The sequence below is a fragment of the Macroventuria anomochaeta genome (genome assembly GCF_010093625.1).
Source record: "Macroventuria anomochaeta strain CBS 525.71 unplaced genomic scaffold BU25scaffold_12, whole genome shotgun sequence".
NCBI classification, from domain to species: domain Eukaryota; kingdom Fungi; phylum Ascomycota; class Dothideomycetes; order Pleosporales; family Didymellaceae; genus Macroventuria; species Macroventuria anomochaeta.
Genome location: NW_022985373.1, coordinates 318,080 through 337,764, shown reverse-complemented (window position 1 = coordinate 337,764; position 19,685 = coordinate 318,080). Strand labels below are relative to the sequence as shown.

At 55.4% G+C, this 19,685-nt stretch overlaps 7 protein-coding genes across 7 annotated transcripts; 4 read left to right on the top strand and 3 right to left on the bottom strand.

The window, feature by feature from the left end:
- Window positions 1-59: 59 nt before the first annotated feature.
- On the top strand, window positions 60-1,478 carry BU25DRAFT_457517 (alpha/beta-hydrolase; the record flags this gene model as incomplete). The annotated part of the gene is made up of 3 exons (XM_033710118.1): window positions 60-332; window positions 392-577; window positions 966-1,478. 3 exons carry the CDS (start codon window positions 60-62, stop codon window positions 1,476-1,478), a joined length of 972 nt encoding a protein of 323 aa, XP_033562911.1.
- On the bottom strand, window positions 1,311-2,010 carry BU25DRAFT_409744 (uncharacterized protein). Its single transcript, XM_033706125.1, has one exon. It carries the CDS (start codon window positions 1,995-1,997, stop codon window positions 1,587-1,589), a length of 411 nt encoding a protein of 136 aa, XP_033562910.1. The 5' UTR covers window positions 1,998-2,010; the 3' UTR covers window positions 1,311-1,586.
- A 311-nt stretch (window positions 2,011-2,321) lies between these two features.
- Window positions 2,322-6,577, top strand: BU25DRAFT_409743 (uncharacterized protein). The gene has a single exon (XM_033706124.1). It carries the CDS (start codon window positions 2,706-2,708, stop codon window positions 6,408-6,410), a length of 3,705 nt encoding a protein of 1,234 aa, XP_033562909.1. The 5' UTR covers window positions 2,322-2,705; the 3' UTR covers window positions 6,411-6,577.
- A 282-nt stretch (window positions 6,578-6,859) lies between these two features.
- On the top strand, window positions 6,860-9,269 carry BU25DRAFT_409742 (alpha/beta-hydrolase). The gene has a single exon (XM_033706123.1). The coding sequence runs from the start codon at window positions 7,246-7,248 to the stop codon at window positions 9,118-9,120; it is 1,875 nt and encodes a 624-aa protein (XP_033562908.1). The 5' UTR covers window positions 6,860-7,245; the 3' UTR covers window positions 9,121-9,269.
- A 3-nt stretch (window positions 9,270-9,272) lies between these two features.
- Window positions 9,273-9,944, top strand: BU25DRAFT_409741 (uncharacterized protein). The gene has a single exon (XM_033706122.1). The coding sequence runs from the start codon at window positions 9,393-9,395 to the stop codon at window positions 9,735-9,737; it is 345 nt and encodes a 114-aa protein (XP_033562907.1). The 5' UTR covers window positions 9,273-9,392; the 3' UTR covers window positions 9,738-9,944.
- Window positions 9,945-10,294: 350 nt separating this feature from the next.
- BU25DRAFT_409740 (uncharacterized protein) lies at window positions 10,295-14,611 on the bottom strand. The gene is made up of 5 exons (XM_033706121.1): window positions 13,955-14,611; window positions 12,623-13,874; window positions 11,622-12,261; window positions 11,522-11,574; window positions 10,295-11,443 (listed from the first exon to the last, which is right to left on the bottom strand). The coding sequence occupies exons 1-5, from the start codon at window positions 14,263-14,265 to the stop codon at window positions 10,508-10,510; spliced, it is 3,192 nt and encodes a 1,063-aa protein (XP_033562906.1). The 5' UTR covers window positions 14,266-14,611; the 3' UTR covers window positions 10,295-10,507.
- A 539-nt stretch (window positions 14,612-15,150) lies between these two features.
- BU25DRAFT_30902 (MFS general substrate transporter) lies at window positions 15,151-17,348 on the bottom strand. The gene is made up of 6 exons (XM_033702102.1): window positions 17,193-17,348; window positions 16,837-17,140; window positions 16,727-16,785; window positions 16,634-16,673; window positions 16,084-16,578; window positions 15,151-16,034 (listed from the first exon to the last, which is right to left on the bottom strand). Exons 1-6 carry the CDS (start codon window positions 17,266-17,268, stop codon window positions 15,341-15,343), a joined length of 1,668 nt encoding a protein of 555 aa, XP_033562905.1. The 5' UTR covers window positions 17,269-17,348; the 3' UTR covers window positions 15,151-15,340.
- Between the last annotated feature and the right edge of the window lie 2,337 nt (window positions 17,349-19,685).

Below are 19,685 nucleotides of genomic sequence, written 5' to 3'. Positions count from 1 at the left end.
ACCTTTGTGGATCCCATACGCCTGTCAGAATCGATTGCAACTTGTCAAGCAAGGCCACGATGAAGGACGGTTTTTCGAAGCTCTATGCTGCAGTGCCTTTGCTGGCAGCCAGCGGAGCTTTCACACAGTTCGTACCTGCACCTACCGACTTGACGACCAAGGAAGAATACGCAGGTATCAACGTGCGATACAAGCAGGTTCCTGGGGTCATTTGCGAGCTTGATCCCAATGTCAAGAGCTATTCAAAATACGCCGATGTCGAAAACGACCAACACATCTTCTGTTGGCTCTTCGAAGCACGCAATCAGGATGCAATTGAGGCGCCATTGACCGTTTGGATGAGACCAACTTCACTAACGTACTTCGAAGTTTCGTACTGAACAACTCCTAGATTAACGGTGGCCCTGGATCATTGTCCATGATTGGCCCATTCCAAAAACTTGGACCATGCGGCGTTGGGCCAGATCTGAAGTCTTTCAACAACCCATACTTCTGGTCCAATGCGAGCAACATGCTTTTCATCGATGAGCCTACCACTGTCGATTTCTCGTACTCGATTCCCATCCAGGCTATAAAGGTGATAGCGGTTCATCCTTCAACTTCCCAATGCGACCTGTCTTGACTATGCTGAGTCGTACGGCTCATGCGGTACATACTCGAAGCCTAACCACACCTTGACTGCCAACAGCCCTGCAGGGGGTGCTCCAAATATGTGGAAGACGCTGCAAGGATTTATGGGTGCTTTCCCTGAATACTCGCGTAACCGATTTAATCTCGCGACAGAGAGCTACGGAAGACACTATGCCCCGGTTTTCAACGGCAAGCGCCCCAAATCATAGGAAAAAGATACCTGGCTGACTCCTAGCCTACTTCCTTGACCAGAACTCAAAGAACATCACTTGCGCTCACAAGATCGACCTTGAGAATGTCCTGGTTGGCAATTCTGGTTCGACCCACTCGTACAGTACCAAGCTTACCACAACTTCTCCGTGTTCCCGGGTAATACATACGATTACGACCCATACAATGCGTCCGTCAAGGCCGAATGGAACAACTTGTACGGAGAAGGCAACTGCTTTGATCAGACCAAGCATTGCTGTGCCACTGGACAGAACTCTATTTGTGCCCGCACAGAGGACTTTTACGCAAACAAGGTCGAGAATCTGTATGACATCTGCAGTGGACGAGACGAGTACGACATGCGCTACCTGACGCCAGACCCCTTCCCGTACTCCTACTACGTCGAGTACCTCAACACACCAGCAGTGCAGAAGGCTGTTGGCGCATTCCAAAACTTCTCTGAGAGCTCAAGCACAGTATCGTCAGCGTTCGACAACAATGGCGACGACGATAACCGCGAGTTTGGCACTATCGAAGCATGCAAGAAGCTACTGGCTGCTGGTGTGCAGGTCATGCTGTACTACGGCATTACTGACTACAATTGCAATTGGCTTGGTGGACAGGTAGTTTGCCGATGAGATTGCAGCCCCTGGCTACGATACCGCAGGCTTCGTCAACATCTCTACCTCTGACAACATTGTACATAGTCAAGTCAAGCAGTTTGACATTTCCCCCTTCCTCAGTATCTACGAATCGGCCATAAAGTGTCTTTCTATCAGCCCCTGGCGTCGCTTGAGATCTTCGAGCGCGCTCTGAAGCAGGTCGACATCGCTACTGGCGAGTGCAAGGTGGATGCTGGGTACAAAACAGTCGGAACACCAACCAGTGCATACCGCGACCATACAGTTTGAGGTTACCCTGAAGAATGCAACCTGCAACACTGCACTTAATGCTCCAGACCCAGAGCCAACGTGGACTGTGGAAGCCGTAGCGAAGAACAAAGTAAAACGGTCGAAGGGTAAACTGGGACGACCAGGTATGTCGCCGAGCAAGAGACGCTCTGCGTAGAGATATGCACAACAATATCCACAACGATCTTGCAAATAACAGGCAATGGAGAACCGAAGATAATGCAACACAAGTCTCAAATGTAGCATGCAGGTGGATCGTGGAGGTCGTCATGACTCGATGCTCTCCCACACCATATTTTAGTCAGCTCACACAACGTTTACGCTAGCGACCGTGCCCTCGGCGCCTCCGGCGTTGATCAACAACATTTTGTAGCCCCGTTGCTGCCGCTGCTCCAGATAATCCATTGTGTAGACTTTACCAGCCAATGAATTTGAACAGAGTATTACCAACGCAAATCGCGTGGTGCTGCGTGCATGTGAAATGATGACTACAGCTCGTGATCCCTGCATACGGAATGCATGAAGCCTTGGAACCTTGGGTGTTGAGAATCGCATCATCAGTCGCGGAAGGTGCATATCGAACACGAGCACTCCGCTGCTTCCCACGCCACGCTCACTCGTCGCTCACACTCTGCACGACAATAACCACATAACCAGCAGGCAACAGTACCGAGATTGGCGTGTCGCGTCGCCCCACATTAGGTCCCTCGAGCAGTTTCCCAGCATCGTGCGACGCCTGAGGTGTGCAGACTTCAACGCTCCCAATCACTGGTCGATAAGCCCCTCTGCGCGTGCTCTGCCCTCGATACACTCTGTGATGGTGTCTTCTGGCGCATGGCCTCGCTGAGAGGCGTCTACGCCTGTCCACTAACCGCGCCTCTGGTCACCAGCCCTCCCTGCAGCCGCGTGGAAGCAACGCAATAGCGGCGGACGAGCCCACACAACATCCCAGCAATGGCGCCCTCGAACATGTTCTCATACCTCAGGCCAGGTCATTCAAAGCGCAATGCCTCGAGCCTGGCATCCCCAGACCCCGTCGCCAGCCCTGCTGCCCTCCAGCTGCCTTCGCCGTCGCAGAGCACTGAGTACTTTGCATCGCCGCGCATACCAGATAGTGCAAGCTTCACGTCCGGCTCGCCCATATCACCGTTCCCTCCGCAGCTGCCACCCATCATGCGCGTCGCCTCCAAGCTAGATCAAGCCAGGACTACACAAAATTCTCCACGCCCTGCAGGTCAGCGCCCGGTCAGCACAGGGTGCTCCAGCAGTCAGTTAGCGCAGGAACAATATTCTCCCAGTCTTGAGCAGAAGCCTGCGTTCTTACGCTCCAAGACAGACATCACGCCCACAGGCCTGCGACCGCAGGGATTGGGCATCTCACATAAGCCAGACCCAATGCACGCCTCAGAGACTCCCTCGCAATCATCCACACATCTGGCGCCTTCTCTCACATCTCCTGGCTATGCAAGCCATTCCAAGTCCCAGACCTCGCTCATGAGTGGTCTGACGGAGAAGCTGTCTGGGAGCTCCAAAGCAGCCTCAACGCCCACAGCTGCACCTGCCAAGAACAAGTCACGACTCAGGAATCCTATGTCACTGCTTATGCGGCGGAGATCTGGTCAAACACTCGATCCTCTCCACGACGAATCGCTAGTCACACAACGCTCACCCTCATTCATTCCACCAATACGCGACAACTACGATCCCAGTATTCGCGGCAATATCGTCCACGACTTCAATGCACCGAGACTGAACAGGAACTTTTCGTACAACAATGCATACGGCGGCAGCCCAGTACCACCAGGTACTCCAGGCGACCCGGGTCGAGTCAGTCCGCCCAAGATTGAGAAAGAGCATACTCCAATCTTCCGCGAGCATTTCGACGACGACACGAGTTACGAACAGTCACAGGCTGCTGTTCGAGCCGAGCAATTAGCGAACAATGACTTCGTAGCGCGGAACTCGATGCTTCTTTTGTCAGAGCCTTCGCTGCCTGAGCCTGCACCTGCGCCCAGGTTAGCACCTCAACCGGTCACGAAAGAAGTACCGTCGGAAACACCGTCGGAAACACCGTCAGAACCCCCTCCACAATCCACTTCGCCACCTCCACCACCACCCTATCAAGCTATTCACCTTGCCTCCTCGGTGCTGTCTCCTGTTGAGGAAGTCCCCAGCCCTACGTATGCGCCCACAGACGACACACCGAAAGCGAAGAAGTCAACGAAAAGCCCTCCACCATCGCGATCACGAGCTACCTCAGTCACTGACCCCTCATGGCAGCCAGCTGGACTACCTGCACACCTCAGCAGCCGAGCTTCGAGATTCAGCTTTCAGATCAATGGTGGCAGCGATTCCACACAAGAACATGTCATGGAGGAAAGGCATAGGAAGAAAGCAGCAGAGAAGGCGTCCAAGCAGGCTCATTTGTCCACAAACACCATTGAGGACGAGTATGACGAGTACGGCATGGATGATGACTTCGACATGGATGGTGGTTTTGAGGAAGAGATCCCCATGCTGGGAGAGGAGGATGAGTTTGGTGTTTTGGGAAATCAGAGCAGCAACGACGGCATCAGCACTTTCGACTTCTCGACATTGTCCATAAATCCAGGTCTGATGAACCAAATGAGCCCCATGGGACCGAACGGCCAGCTTCAGACTCCGTACGATATGAATGGCAATCCTATAGGGTTTGCGATGTCCGGTGGTATAGAACAATCGAAGTTGAATGCGGACAACGGTTACCTGAACCCTGAAGAGGATGATGACGACGGCGACGACGAAACGCAGCATTCAAACGCACTTGAACTCCAACCAGACTTCCAGGTCACCTCGAAACAAGCTACAGCAGGCTCAGGTAGCCGAAATGCTATTTCTAGCAACGATCCAAGTCCAGGAGACCTTGACCTCGATGACGATATGTATTTCGACGACGGTTTGATTGGCGAACAAGATCTTGGTGATGCGCCCGCATTCGATGAAGAAACATTCGATGATCCTGAAGGCCCGTTGTACGAAAGGAAGACGAAGCCAGCACCCACCGAGGACGCACCTTCATCACATCCTCTGCAGGCATTGCCTTCAGAGACGGGATACGAGGCGGATGATGACACTTTGTTTAGGCACCTGGAGAAGTCGGAACCCTCACTAACTCACAAACCCTCAGTCGCGCATGCACCGGCCGGACCAACCATGTTCGACTTCAACGACATGAGCTCGTATCATACCGCGCTTGTCGATGCAGCAAATCGAGCCGAAGCTGAAGGGCGTTTCGCACGGAAAGCGAGTGTCGATGTTGGCAACTCCAGCTCTGAGCTCGATGATGCATCGTCAGTCAGCCACTCGCGCCCAAGCCTAGTACCTGATGATGGCCGCCTTAGCTTGGACACGGTTGGCTTTCCGGCAGACGACGATGTCTACGGAACAGTCATGAATTTTCAGGACGATTACGATTACAGTGACTACGACTCGGCTCTCGAAAACGATCCCATGATCGCGGCTGCAAATGCCGAGGCGCTGGCTTACGATGACGAAGGGTTCTATGGGCGCGAATTCGGCTTCTATGCCGCAGCCGGCGATGCACAGAGTGAGTGGGGTGGTGTCTTCGCTTCTGGGCTCAATCGTGCTGTCAGTGGGCGCAATGCTGTGAGGGAGCCAAATTTGACTCCCATTACTGAACGAAGCGAGTACAGTACGCGCAACTCGTTCATCAGTCTGAATCATTTCTGTGATGGCTCACTGCCGATCTCTAGTCCTGGCCTTGCTCAGTTGGCGCGTATGAGTCCGTACGAATGGCCTGCTGAAGAGGAGGATATGAGTCTTGATGCGCTCATGAAGTTGAGGAAGGGAGCATTTGGCGGGAGTGCATCGAGCTTGCCCAGCAGCACTGCAAACAGCCCACGCAACTCTTCGCCATTCGGCATGCAATTCGCCCCAAGGGCCAGTAGTGCAGCCGGCAATCGCCTGCAGGAGCAATACGAAAGTGAGATCGAGAGCGACGAGTCAGCAAACATTGCGGATAATTTCGACGACAATGAAGAGGACGACGATGGCCTCATGGACGCTGTCAATGGCGCTTACGAAGATGAAGATGATGGCAACAGCAATGGAGACGAGCGACCCGAAAGCCCCACCCTCACAGCGAGCGACTACAATTCGTTGTCGAGCCCCACAGGACATCTCCAGAGCCTATCACCTTTTTCACCACCGGCGCGACCCCAGATCCTACAAATGCAAAGCGTGTACATGCAGCCTCCATCCCACCTCACGTCAGCCATCAAGTCGCCCGCGAACATCGCTTTACCAATATCGCCGTTCGGCATGCCGCTTCCATCACCCTTCATGATGAGCCAACATCCAGGTTCGCCACCACCAATCGATACGTCGCTTTCATCTCCTGCGGCAACTTCGTCGACGGGTCCGCGATGCCAGTCGGTCGGTTTTGCATCACCTATATCAGCTACATCGCCCATGACACCCAGTGGTAGTGGCTGGAGAGGTGGGCACTCACGGAAGGGCAGTGCAGCGGATAGCGTTACATATGTTCGCGAACACGACGAGAGTGGAGAGGGTAGGTGGGTGCTTGAGAGAAGACGAACAGCAGAAAGTGGCGAGCTGGAGCTAATTGGTAGGGAGATCGTTGAGGGCGGTAGGATTTGATACCCAGCTTTGGCGATGTCGAAAAAGGCAGGATCGTTATTGCATTGGCATTTGAGGCGTTTTAGCGATTTCGGAGACACTAATGCTTGGACGACATGACAGGCTGGCCCTCATTACCGTAGGATAGATACCATAGCATAGATCAATGTTGATAGGACGCAGTTATATGATGGTTAATTCATCGAATACCTCCTGCCCCAACACCATATCAAGGCTTCAGAACGCATTGTGACTGGCGCATCCCTTACGATTGTGGGATATTACTTGTACGCAGAGTGCCATGAGTTACCTCCAGACTCAGGGAAACGACGAACAGAGTACATGGTGATACTCTCGTATACCGTGACCTTCCACACATAGTGGCGGGTACAGCCGCAGCCATTCCTTCGGACCAACGTCCGCCTCTTGGCTCATTGATGCTCGTGTTTTGATGACGTCCCTCGACCCTTCCACCACAACGCGAACTTCAGCCATATGAACATAACAACTCGGAGCATTAAACCCCAAACATCCTCCCCACAGTTTGTTACAACCCGTTCTCCACAAGTCATCCCCAACCATGCGACGCGTCAGTGCCAAGCGAGCGAAATGCCGACTCCCGCACCCCTTTACCGCATTGGTGGTGCTCACGGCTCATGTCCCGGAAACCTGAGATACAGACGACCAACTGTTGGGGACATGACTTGCTGCAGCAGCAAGGCGTTAATGAAGAGTGCAACGTAGACTGCGACCCTCCTTGGCTCTCTGTGCCTCTTGTCACAGCGCCCACACTCATTCTGCCGTTACTGTTCCTTTCGTAGCGACGAAATCTGCGATACCGCATCGCAGGCCCACCATGATGGCACGCCCGCTCAACTCGAGCCTCATCTTCGACCGCCGAGTGCTTCTGGGTCTCGGCGCCGTCGTTGTCCTCGCATTCACATTCGCCTTCCTCTACTCGCCAGACTTGCGACCGAGCTCCGACTGGATACCACCGCTGACCTCGAAACCTACACCCGTTTTCGCCATACCGCCGAAGAATGCACAAGACCCCAACATTGTTGAACTCGACTACCTCGCCATCCAGCCCAATGTCACAGACAAAGTGCGCTCGTACTGGAATATCCCGTACGCTGCGACTGCTGGCGGCAAGAACAGGTTTCGTGGCCCGCAGCCAGTAAACAGGACATATGGAATCGGGAGGAAGGAGAAGCCGCTCGTTTGGAAAGGGGATTTGGGCATGTGTCCGCGCATTCAGAAGATCGATGCAAGCCTGAGAAACAGAGAAGACGTCACGGGCGAGGACGTTCTTGGCATCTATGCTGACAAGACGGAAGACTGTTTGAGCCTGAACGTTTTCACGCCATTCGATGCTGAGGCTGGCGATGATCTGCCTGTCCTGGTCAACATCCCTGGTGGTGGATTTCACTTGCCCGGTAGGAGTAATGGCGGCGAGATGGTGGAAAAGGCCAGAAAGGAGAAGGGCAGGAACGGCAAGCTGGACAAGGGAATCATCGTAGTGACGATGTACTACCGCAACGGTATATACGGCTTCCTCTCTGGCAAGGAGATTGCAGAGGATGGAGACTACAACAATGCGCTCAGAGACCAGAGGGCTGCGCTCGAGTGGGTGCAGAAGTACATTCGATACTTCGGCGGCAACCCCGACCATGTCGTCCTGATGGGCACCAGTGCCGGAGGTGCTTCGGTCCTGCTACAGCTCACCGCTAACGAGGGAGACAACCACACTCCCATCCCTGGCACCGGCAGGAAGCCTCTCTTCCATGGCGCGATCGCCCAAAGCCCCGCAAGCCCGACCTTTTTCACATCTACGCAAGCTGAGAAGTTCTGGAACGAAGTCGCCGACGGACTGAACTGCACTGACATCACTTGCGTCCGCAACGCCTCACCCGGCGATCTCTATTACGAGAACTACCCCATGTCCTTCCCCAGTCGCAACACACCTCCGCGCTGGATGTGGGCCCCCACCCCAGAACCTGCGGGTGGCATGTGGACTGAGCCTGCACCAGCAGCCATCATGCACAACCGATACGCCAAAGTCCCTACCATCGTTGGCTTCACATCGAATGAGGGTTCGGATCAGGTCAAGAAGACGACTGACACGCTTGGCGAATTCAAATCCTACCTCAAGGACCACTACCCACTGCTTACAGACGACGATCTCGATACGCTTGCTAAGACATATCCCAACGACCGTCACTGGCCCGACAGTGGAAGATACTGGGATGCAGTAGCTAAGGCACAGGGCGACATCCGATACATCTGCCCAACATACCTTGCTTCGAATGCCATGGGCACGCACAACCCTGAGAATGTACCAACGTACCAATATCAGTGGGACGTCATGTGGGGCGTCGACATCGAGAATGGCTTCGGAACCAAGCACGCTGGCACAGTCGGTCAGGTCATGGTGCGCCGCCAGAACGAGATCTCGGATTACTTTATCAGCTTCATCAAGTACCTTGATCCTAATGTCGAGAAGAGCAAGGACACACCAACATGGGAGAAGCTAGACAGCAGGAAGAGGAGAATGTTCTTCACCAACATCAAGGAGGGTGGCAAGAGGGGAGATGGTACAAACATGCTTGGCAAGATGCGTATGTGGATGGCAGGTAAAGATGAGAGCAGAGAAGCGAACTGCGGTGTCATTAGGGGGCTGATGAAGAGGTTGCAAATGGAGGATGTTGATGCGCTGACGCTGGACTCGTAAGCGCTGAGGTCGACGAGAAGCCGTCGAGTCGTTCGCGGCGGTTTTAAGTTGCTGTATATATCCTAGGGCATATTGGAGCATTTACAGGCGTTTGGATAGATGCCTCATCGTACGCGATGCGTGGTTGTACAAACCCATTTTGTTTGTTGCTGTACGGAGAGCCCGGCCCTGAAGTCTGCTTGTGACGCTGTGCCTTCCCTGTTCTCATTCGACACCTCGACCCAATAACGACGACACGCACGGCTTCTAGTGTCGTTGCGTACACATTTGCTATGACCTCAAGCTATATAATTCTCGAATTCCTCGCATCCGGGTTGCATCAGTCAACACAGCGTCTTCACTCTTCACTTCTGTTGCCTTCTACATCTTCCTCTACCTCTGTTACAATGTGCTCATTCAACAACGCCGGACGGCTCGCAGCTCGTCCAAACACCTTCACTTGCGCGACGGCACCGACTGAGCTGAGTTGGAAGCTACAGCTCTCTCACCTTCGCCCAGGCGCCCCTACCACGGTCTCTGCTACATTAGCAACTGAGTGTCAGGCCTATACCATCGCTCATCCGCCACCACATCTTTTCCCTCGATTGCACATCGCGCTTTGCGATTTGCGTCCATAGCCTCGCTACAACAGCTAGCACCGGGGCAATGTCGTGTGCGACCGATCTTCAAGCTACTCCGCGACATCAAGGCTGACGAGGTATAGGCTGATAGTGACGAAAGCTGCACCTTCGTTCCCATCGAGTTCGTCCAGTCCCAACGGTATCAGAAGACTCCCTCCGCCACAGAGATACAGAGTTGTTCCCCGATGAAACATGTGAGAGAATGGCCATTGAGAGGCGACTTCCAGACTGACGCGGCCGCGAAAAAGAAAAAAAAAAACCACCTGCCGGCCGCAGCAACTCCCCGATCACCCCGGGATTCTCAGGGCGCTTCACCGATGGACGACGCAAGAGATGCACCAACCGATGGCTGAAAGAATGCGACTATTCCGTTGTGGTAGCAAACATTAAACGTGCCCGAGACGGAAGCTTCTATTCATCCTCGTGTCTAGAAATCCTACGAGAAAAGACGGGGTGGAGCTGTGATGATCTGGAGGCATGTACGATCTCATACGAGTCCAGCAACGGAAGATTCTTGTTGAGTGTTAAACTACCATACTCGAGTCATCGAGTCTGCATTCGCTCCTACATGGTGCCTATCTATCGTACACATGCAACTCATCAGCCCTCCCTCCCCTCGGAGGTCGCCGGCACCCGACCCCACGATCTCCCCACGTGACCAACCTCCACGCTTTCCAAAGCATCGTAGCCCAAAGCCGCCTCTACTTCACGTGCGGGAGAATACGCCGTGTACCTCCAGGCTTTGGCTGTGGCTACGAGGCGGGTCCTCACATCCCCGTCCCCCCAGGCCCAAAGAAAAACCCATCAAACAAATCCAGCCCATTCCCATCACTCCAATCATGCGTGCCGTCACCAAACCCCATCCCAAACCCGATCCCGACATCCTGCGTCGCCGCGCCGTCGGCCATACTACTCGCGCTCCCCTGAACAGGGAAACTGTCCAGGAAGTCCAGGTCGTTATGGAATCCTAAGTCCGGGTAGGAGGAGGACATGGTTTGGGCTTGGGCGTAGGCGTTGTAAGGTGCTGCAGAGATTTGGTAGGGTGAGGGGAGCGGTTGCGGTGGGGATTCGGAAATTGGGGGTGAGAGGGTGGGTGTTGTTGAGTGGAAGGATTGATGTTGATGTTGTTGTTGTTGTTGTTGTTGCGGACTCGGAATAGTCTGTCCTTGTGTGAAGCCGAAGCCCTGTGTGCGGAGTTGTGGCGAGATCTTCAGATCGGCTGTGAATGCTATTGAGTCCTGGGTCTCGGGCTTGATGGGCGCGGGTGGGGGCCGCATGGTGTTGACTTGGTTGGACACGCGGCTGAATGAGCGCTTGTCTGTTTCGTCTTCGGAGAAGAGGTCCTTTAGGTTCATGTCGAATCTTGGCATGGGTTTGCGGGACCGCTGGTGTGGGTGCTGGGTGAAGTAGCTTGTGTTTCGTGGGTAGCCTTGCATGTCGGCGTTTGACTGCCCATCGGTGTCGGATGCGGATGTGTATGTTGTGGGAGGTGAGCGTGAGGGTTGAGGGTAGTGTTGTTGGGACTGAGACAGTGCTCGGAGAGCTTGTGGACCAAAGCCGGTTGTTGACATGCACATCTGGATGGTGGCCTTGCTCATCCGATCGAAGGCATCACGACATGCCTCCGCGGGCGGACATTTGTCGATGAGGTCACCCAGAACCGAGGTTGCGGCCAATACGGTGAAGTCGACATCATCCAGAGACTGCAGGGTCAGTTAGTATCGTTCCAGAGCAATGTCTCTGCGACACACGTCACACAAGCAAAGACGGGCCAGACTCACTAGTAGGCTGCGAACATGAACGCTGTGCCACACAGCGTACAGAAAGGATATCCCTGGATCTGAGTCAGCAACGTCATGATTCCCGGAGAAGAGCGCTTACCAGCCATGAAGAGGTGATGGGTCGCCAAGAACGTGTAGTTCACAAGGTGAACACGGTGCAGCTGTCGGTATAGCTTCAAAACCTTCTGACCGGCCTCGGCTACCTTGAGGAACACCAGGTCTTCGTCTTCGCGTTCATCCACGCCGACTACAGACGGACTATCGACATCAGAGCCAGTGGTGCCAAGCACACCTTGTAGTCCAGACGGCACGACTAGACTCTGTCTGTACAACATGATGACGGCTTGCCAGTAGTTCAGTTCCAGGAAGAGCGGTGAGAACTGCACACCAGCGTCTAACTGGGTCGGAGCGGAGTCCTTCCATTCTTGCAGACGCCTGTCGATATCAGCGCGCCAGGCACGGAAAGACTCGAACTTGGCAAGGAAAGGTGACGGCAGCTTGGTGTGCATGAACTCGTTACGTTGGTTTGCCCCACTCGCCCTTGCTTGTTGGGCCTGACGGTGCTGCAGCACCTGCAAGATCTCGGACTGCAGCAACCTCAGACGGAAGTAGTGATATGCAACCACTTTATACGTTGGCCTCTCGAGGTGTGGTGGCGACTCGAGGAAACCTTCTTTTGTGATGAATCGGTCATCGAGGAGTGAGGGAAACTCTGTCGTGACGATCTGATCTGTGATGCCCTGTTCCGAGTCAGCATTCCGTCAAACGCAAGAGCCAGGCCACCAGCAGTGCCAGGTCCCAAGTTCTGCCGAACAGCTGTCCCGCACTCGTTCCATCGACTTTGGTATATGCTCGAGACTGGCGTGGCCGCGATGCCTCGTGTCCGTGGATGGCAAGAATAACCGACAAGACAGGTCCAAAGAAGCGGGGGTTATGGAAGCAGATGTGGAAGCAGATGTGGAAGCAGATGTGGAAGCAGATGTGGAAGCTGATGGTATGGGAACAGATGTGGAAGCAGGTGTGGGAGCAGATGCTATGGAAGCAGATGCTATGGAAGCAGATGTTATGGAAGCAGATGTTATGGAAGCAGATGTTACTCACAAATGGTCTGCCCACGCAGGTACTGACAAGCCTGTCCACCGAGTATACGCACCACCACAGTCGTCTCCGGAGGTCTCTGACCCACTGTCTGCGGCCCCTCTCCTTTGCATCGATTTTGGCGGTACTGGCGCTGCCGGCAGCCGTCGTCGATCCATCCTCGTTCGCAGAGCCCTCGGTTTTGGCATCTGGTCTCCCGGTGGAATGGTCCTCCGAGCCCGACCCATCGATACCCACTCCATCCTCGTAGTGTAACCCTAGATCCACGCCGAGGCGCACAGCGACTCCTACAATGTACCACAGGCCAGGCGCAACAGGCCTCAGCAGCGCGAATCCTGCGAGAAGTAACACAGCCTGCAGCTCTTCCAAGCCCCCACCAAAGCCGTCGGGACGGTCCGCAGCGGGAGAAGATCCCAGGAAATTCTCGAGGTGCACGATGGCAGACGCGTGATACTCTTCGGGCTGGTGCTGCTGGCCGGCAAGCCTGCGCTTCTTGTTGCTTGGTGGAGACGCTCGGGACTTGCGTGGCGACGCTGAGCCGTCAGAAGTCGGTGAGTCGTCTGCGTCGGAGCTTCCCAGGATGATGCCGGCGCCTATAGCAAAGACGATGTTGAGCATGTACGACTCTCTTGACGTGCGGTGCCTTTCTCCGCTCGCATACACGCGCTCGAACAGGTCCATGAACTCGCCGCGGTGCAGGATCGGGATCTGCGGGTTCGCGTGCTCAAAGTAGAGCTCGACGAGCCGAGAGCCGAGTTCGCGGTCGGGGAAGGGCGCCTGGCGGAAGGTTGGTTTGGTGTGCAGGCCGAAGAACGAGTCGCGCATCGAGGTTCCGCCGTCGACGACGTTGGCGGCTGGCTTCCCTCCGCGATTGCTGCCGCGCTCAGAAGACGATCCCGAGACGGAGCTCTTGACCGCAGCGAACACGACGCGGGCGAAGGAGATGCCTGATGTAGACCCGAGGTAGCGCGGGTCACTGGCGCCCTGCACTGACACCATGCCGATGTTGGAGACGAGCTTGGCGAGCTTCTCGCGGTCGTACCTCTCGCTCTCCTCCCTCGAGGGTGTTGCAGTGCGCGGTTGGGCGGCCGCGCCATGGCTTCGCTGCGGTGCCGTGTGCGCGGGCTGGTGGGCGGCCGCAGTGCCGTTCGACTGGAAGCTCGGGTTGAAGTCTTCGGCGGGCTGGAAGGGCAGGCCGCCGTCTTGGAGCAGCGACTCGAGGTAGGCGACCCGGGTCTCGAGGTACCAGACGTAGCTGCATGCTGGTCAGTCGCCGAGCCGAGGCGCAACAACGAGAGAGCGCTCCCCCCCTCCCATCCAGGATCTGCTGCTTACCTGCGAGGAATCTCGCGCTTCGTGATGGGATCGTAGCCCACGCACTTGACGCCCGCCTTGTCGCAGGAGGCACACGACGGCAGGCGCTGGTCGCAGCGGTTCTTGCGCAGCCGGCAGCGGTTGCAGGCGCTCACATTGCGGAACGACGACGCCGGCGAGCTGCTGGTCCCTGCCGTCGCTGTCGTCGCTGCCGTCGCTGCCGTCGCTGCCGTCGCCGCCGGGCTGGCGGGCTTCTGCGAGGCTGCCGAGTCCGAGGGCGAGGGGAGCGCGCCGTCATGAGACTCCTCCAGAGAGCGTTTGAGGCCGCTCATCAGGGCGCATAGTAGGACGAGGCCGAGGGGTCGGTCCCAGGCTAGGTGTGGTGGATAGGCCCCGAGCTGCGATGCTGCTTCACACTGGCGCGGGCCAACGTCGCTCTCCCCGCACTGCAATATGCGCGCTGCTGCTGCAAATCTCCGGCAACGTCAACAGCGGCTGCGTCTGATATAACTGCAGGCTGGAGAGTGTCTCTTCGTGGCGTGCATCTGCCATGTCCGCAAAATGCAATCGACGCGACAGCTGACCTGTGGATGGCTAGGCGGGCTAAGGCTGTCCCTTATCGGCGGCCCAGATAGCTCTCCAGCGATTGTGGGCGCTGCATGTGTTGTCTAAGTGGGCTGTCGTTGCCCTAAGGATGCACCCCAGCCGATAACACGACCAGTTGTATACCCGCTGACTACAAAACAATTGACTCCTGAATCGTGCATCCACCCACCCGTCGGCGCTGATTCAGCGCTGCTACTCACATGCCTCCACCACCCTGTCAGCCTTGTCCGCGCACTGTGCCAGTACCTCGGTCCATCGACCATGAGAGGAGGCTGAGAGAAGCATTGTTCATCAGCCGCACCTCCTGCATACGCACGCGGCAGTCGGTTTCTGGGGTTCGGGCAGCTGCGAACCTGAGGCTCGGGAAGGTACCGAACGACACGACATCACCAAGTGCACACGGATCATGGTTCGTACTCTGATGGAGGAGTTGGTATCATATTGCGTGAGCAAGCTGATCTAGCTGATGACAACTGTAATGTCATGAATGAAGAACTGCTGGGGTATTTGTTCTTGTGAAAAACGCCTTGCTCGACACAACCATTGCTGGTTCCCTGTGTGTCCGAGCTATCCCATCTAATAATACCGCCCAAAAGTCCGCCCATTATGATGTCGCTGAAGTACTGAGATGATGCTGAACGCCGTGTGAATGCATGCTCTAGGGTGTCCGTGAAGAGCCGTAATATCTATGTTCCTGAAACCAAGGAACTCCGAGGAAAATGTTGCTGCCAGCGCGATGCACGCTGGGACCGAGGGTGAAAGTTGGAAAATCGTTTGCGCCGTGTGGTGTGGGAAAGTCGTCTATTTGGAGAGAACCATCTCTGCCTCCTCGTCCGGGGTAAGGGTAAGGACTGACTCTGCGTCAGATGCACAGTCGACCAGGGCTTCCTCGTCGTCTTCGCTGATAGTGCGCTTGTCAGACTCCTTGAGCATGAGTCCAGGAAGCCATCCGAGAAGCGCAACGCCGGCAATGGCCCACCAAGCCAGTCCAGACATACCGAGATGCCCGCCCAAGCTGTCGACCGCACCAGACAACGTAGGGCCGAAGCCGCGGCAGACGCTGGCAGAGGATGCGGCAGCTCCGTTCAAAGTGCCGAGGACGCGCTTCGAAGGCGAGGAGTTTGCGAGGATGATGGCCAGGGATGGGTAGGAAAGCGATTGGAAGGTGACTTTGCCGATGAGCAAAATCACAAGTCCGGGAATGCGAAGGCGTTCAGGAAGAAGTGCGAGGTATGGGGCCAGGATGTAGAGGACCGGGTATAAGCACATGGTAATCCAGAAAGTGCGGAGGCTTCCGAGCTTCTTGCTGAGCCAGGGGAACAGGATGAGTTGAGCGAACATCTGCATCGCGCCCTGCATCGCAAGGAAAGCGCCAATGTTCTGCGTCTTCCATCCAAATCCGCCGGTGAACTTGAATGGGAGGTGTGTGTCTTCTGGCTTGGATGCGTCTTTGGACATGAGAATGGGTAGAAGTTGCTCTAGCGAGATTGTGTGGCTAGGAGAGATTAGCCGTTGCACCGCGTCGATGTCGTGGAGAATCTTACAAAGCGAGAATGCCGTAGCACAGGATGTTCAGACAGACCTGCTTAGTGAACGCTTCTCGCACAGGTGGCGCCGGCGCCTTTTCCTGGTCCAAAGAAAACGCGGGTGGCTCTGACATGGATGTGCGGGTACTGCATAATGTCGGCGAGCTGTCGGTGCTTCGGTACGCATGCTTGTTGATGTCGTGGCCCTCCAACATGGATGTCATCTCGTCAAGGGATGCGCCTTTCTCGTTGAAAGACGCGTCGGTCTCTGACCTCCACACCTTGCACAGCAGCCATCTGCCCGCTTCGAGACCACGATCCTCGTCGTATTTCTTGTCCTCATGAGTCTCCTGCAAGAACAGAACACCGACTGCGAGTCCGAAAACGACAACAAGGGCGCAAACGACGTTTGGCAGGAGGAATGGGTAGGTTTCGAAGATGGTGCCCTTGAAAGCCTCGGATGTTAGAGCGGGTTGTGCGAGGACACCGCCAAGTGAGCCGCCAATGATGGTGCTGTAAAAAGGCGGTCAGTCGGCTGCAGGAACGTAGTACTCAGGAGCATCCTTACCCAAGACACCACACAAAAGGCATGATGGAATAGGCGCGCGCTACGAGAATCAGTTTGCAATCGACATGTAATTCAACATTAGATCAAACTTACGCTGGTGCCTCTCATCCGTAATCAACTCAGCGACGGTCGTTTGAAGGACGCCGATGTTCCTGCACGTCGGTTAGCGGCAAGTCAGGCCCTAGCGTAACTGATGACCTCACCCGTTGAGAAGTCCACCGAGCGCCCGAGCGAACAACGCTATTGGCAGGCTTCGGGCGAAACCAAAAAGAAGCATGCTCAATCCGGTGCCGAACATGCCTCCAAGAAGTACCTTCTTGCGCCCAACCTTATCGCTCAATCGGCCCCAGAAGATTCCACTGACGCACTCCATGAAGGCAAATGCTGATGTGACCATGCCTGTGTACATTGCTGCTTTGCCGTCGTCGATACCAAAAGACTTGACCATTTCAAAGGCGTATGGGAAGATTGACATGAAGGCAATGGGCTCGCATATCCGGCAAAGTGCTAGGTTTGTTAATATGAAGGCTAATAGCAATCATAGTGAACCTCCACTCACCCAGAACAGCCATTTGACGGGTAGGGAAAGGCGTCTTGCCTCTGCCCGTGGCAGAGAGCCCATCGAATCGAGCCATTGACGCTGTGGTGCGGTTGTGATGTGGGTGAAGGGAAGGTGTATCAGATGTTATGGTCCGAGGGAGAAAGTGTTGATCGATGTTGTAAGTTGTTGTAGCAGGTGAGACATGTGTGGGTTGGCGTCAAGCTGGTACCTCCAGGGTAGAGAGGGGAGATCAAGTCAAGACGGGTGCGAGCGTCTCAGAGTATATAGGGCAGAGCAAGATTTAAGTGGCGTCGTGAAGCGGATGGACCGCTGAGACGTGCAGGGACTAGGGCAGCGGGGAGGAAACGGAGAAACAGGCGGTGATTGTTGTGGATATGGATACGTAGTTTGGGCGGATAGGGACAGCGGAAGGACCAGTGGATGTGAAATGAAAGCGGAGCCGTGATGCCATGGCTGGATGGACACAGCATTCAGTTTGCCGATAAGCGACCAGGGAAATGCTGTGCTGGCAGCCATATTGCTACTAGCCTCACGTCAATTGTGACTCCAAGTCACAGGACGAGATGGGTAACTTTGTGCCCGAAAACAACAGCGGTCCTGTAACCCCTGAGCGAGGGCCAGGGCTGGCGGCGCTTCGATCCTGTGTGCCTCACACAAGACTGGGACCGGGTTGGGCGGAATCCACGACATTGGACAGGCTAGAGACGATCGAGTAAGGTCAGCCAGGGAGAGTTGCAAGAGCGTTGAGACGTCGTGCGATGACTTGGAGCTCGCAAAGAAGATCAACGCGCACGTCCCCATCTTGGCAAAAAAACATACCGTTTGTGGTTAGTCCAAAACCGCGGATACGGTCCACAGGCACTAGCTTACTATAACCTTCAGAGCTGCATCAACCAGAGCCAGGGGCCCCCTGTCGCAACCAGAAAAATGTGCGAACGTCGTGCCGACTGTCGCTGGCCGCTGAGAGGCCGTAAACGGAAACGGGATCGCTCCCAGCTTCCCCGGGGGCAAATAGGACTTTGTTCCGGTGTGGACACTATTCAGTGTCAGATAATTCCTTCATCAGAAGCCTGTTCAGGGGCAGCAAAACCTTGCGGCGCAATTGACTCTTGGCAGCTTGCGAGTCAGGAAGGAGAGCTTTCGCCGTATGCTTTCCAGAAGCAAGCTCTGACCAATCAGTGCTGCAGCCCACTTTGCGGTTGATGGGCGTTGGCATCGTCGCTTCAAACCACGATTGCTCCGACAAATCCAAAAATGGCGGTGTATCTGTACCAGGTAAGAGCCGCGACATCGTCAAAGTATGCCCATCCAGAGCGTCACGCGGCGAAGCGCATCAGTAGTCTCTGCGCCGCCTTGCTGCAGTAAGTGATGATACAGCTCATCATCAGCCCTTCCAGGGCACGAGTCGCGGCGCTCCAAATGGCTGAAAGAACGGCACAGCACGTTTCGCGTCTCCCAGACCGCTCCCTGGCACTCCACATGCGGCCATTTCACTTGCTGCCCCAGGTATCATCTCCACGCAACCTTGCTGTCAACGTGATCTGAAAGTTCCCACTCAACTCCTGGGCCAACCGACTCGCAGGACGGACGTGGCTTAGTAGGTGTCATTACCGAAACCCATCGTGCCGTCATCATTCATCAGACATCGTGAAGCTCGATGCCCAAGGTACATCAGCTGACAGCGCCCTTGCGCGCATCTGCGGTCGGTATGTAGCTGCTGTGTTGCTGCCCTGATCGATAGTCCCTCCTGGTGGAGCCAGAATCACATCCGTCGCGTGTCGCGAGCTGAGCTGTCGCAGCTGCGCTGGGCACAGTTTGCGACCGGCCCTGGACGACGCAAAAACGGGTAAAGCACAACGGCTGTTTCGACGCCGAGTCACGGCCAAGCAGGACGCGTTTGTGGCGGTGTGGACGGTGGACGTAAGGCTGGCACTGATGCAGCCATTGGCCAGGGTGGCTTGCAGATTCCACGCGAGATTAACACGATGGACAGGGGCCTGAGAAGACTCTGAGACGACCAGTCGTTCTTAGTGTCTTCTGGTCGCGCCAGGCTTGTGGTCCTTGCGGTGTGATTGCTCCACGCGAATCCTCCGATGAGGGGCATCGTGGGCTGTTACTTTCGTATACGCATTAAGCATACTTTGCATCCGCATCCGCGAGGCACGCACACCCGAAGTAGCTGCGTGGACTGATGCGGCCTTGGATTCGTGGGGATCCAGAGGGATCGAGGGGTTGTCTTGGGCACGCCTTGTTGTCGACTCTGGAGTGTGAGCAGAAACGAGACAGATGACGGACCCGACAGCATGGGTCGGTTTTCTCCGATCTCGTCGCAGAAGTCACTGCTCACCTCTGCCGTCGACCAATGCGTAAACGGGGCACGTGAGTCGCGGCAGTAACGTGTGATGCAGTCGCAGCCTGCTCTGCTTGTTTCGTCTTGACTGGAGCCAGCGCATTTCAAAGCCGTCAGGTTGCACGGCAGGCGGTCAGAAG

Bases quoted from the DNA above. Each gene is read 5' to 3' on its own strand.
- BU25DRAFT_409742 (XM_033706123.1), top strand. From the start codon at position 7,246: ATGATGGCACGCCCGCTCAACTCGAGCCTCATCTTCGACCGCCGAGTG.
- BU25DRAFT_409743 (XM_033706124.1), top strand. From the start codon at position 2,706: ATGGCGCCCTCGAACATGTTCTCATACCTCAGGCCAGGTCATTCAAAG.
- BU25DRAFT_30902 (XM_033702102.1), bottom strand. From the start codon at position 17,268: ATGGCTCGATTCGATGGGCTCTCTGCCACGGGCAGAGGCAAGACGCCT. The intron at 17,141-17,192 runs GTGAGTGGAGGT...TAACAAACCTAG, and splicing joins CCGTCAAATGGCTGTTCTGG to CACTTTGCCGGATATGCGAG. The intron at 16,035-16,083 runs GTAAGATTCTCC...AATCTCTCCTAG, and splicing joins TGCTACGGCATTCTCGCTTT to CCACACAATCTCGCTAGAGC.
- BU25DRAFT_409740 (XM_033706121.1), bottom strand. From the start codon at position 14,265: ATGAGCGGCCTCAAACGCTCTCTGGAGGAGTCTCATGACGGCGCGCTC. The intron at 13,875-13,954 runs GTAAGCAGCAGA...ACCAGCATGCAG, and splicing joins AAGCGCGAGATTCCTCGCAG to CTACGTCTGGTACCTCGAGA. The intron at 11,444-11,521 runs GTGAGTCTGGCC...CTGACCCTGCAG, and splicing joins TTCATGTTCGCAGCCTACTA to TCTCTGGATGATGTCGACTT.
- BU25DRAFT_409744 (XM_033706125.1), bottom strand. From the start codon at position 1,997: ATGCTACATTTGAGACTTGTGTTGCATTATCTTCGGTTCTCCATTGCC.
- BU25DRAFT_409741 (XM_033706122.1), top strand. From the start codon at position 9,393: ATGACCTCAAGCTATATAATTCTCGAATTCCTCGCATCCGGGTTGCAT.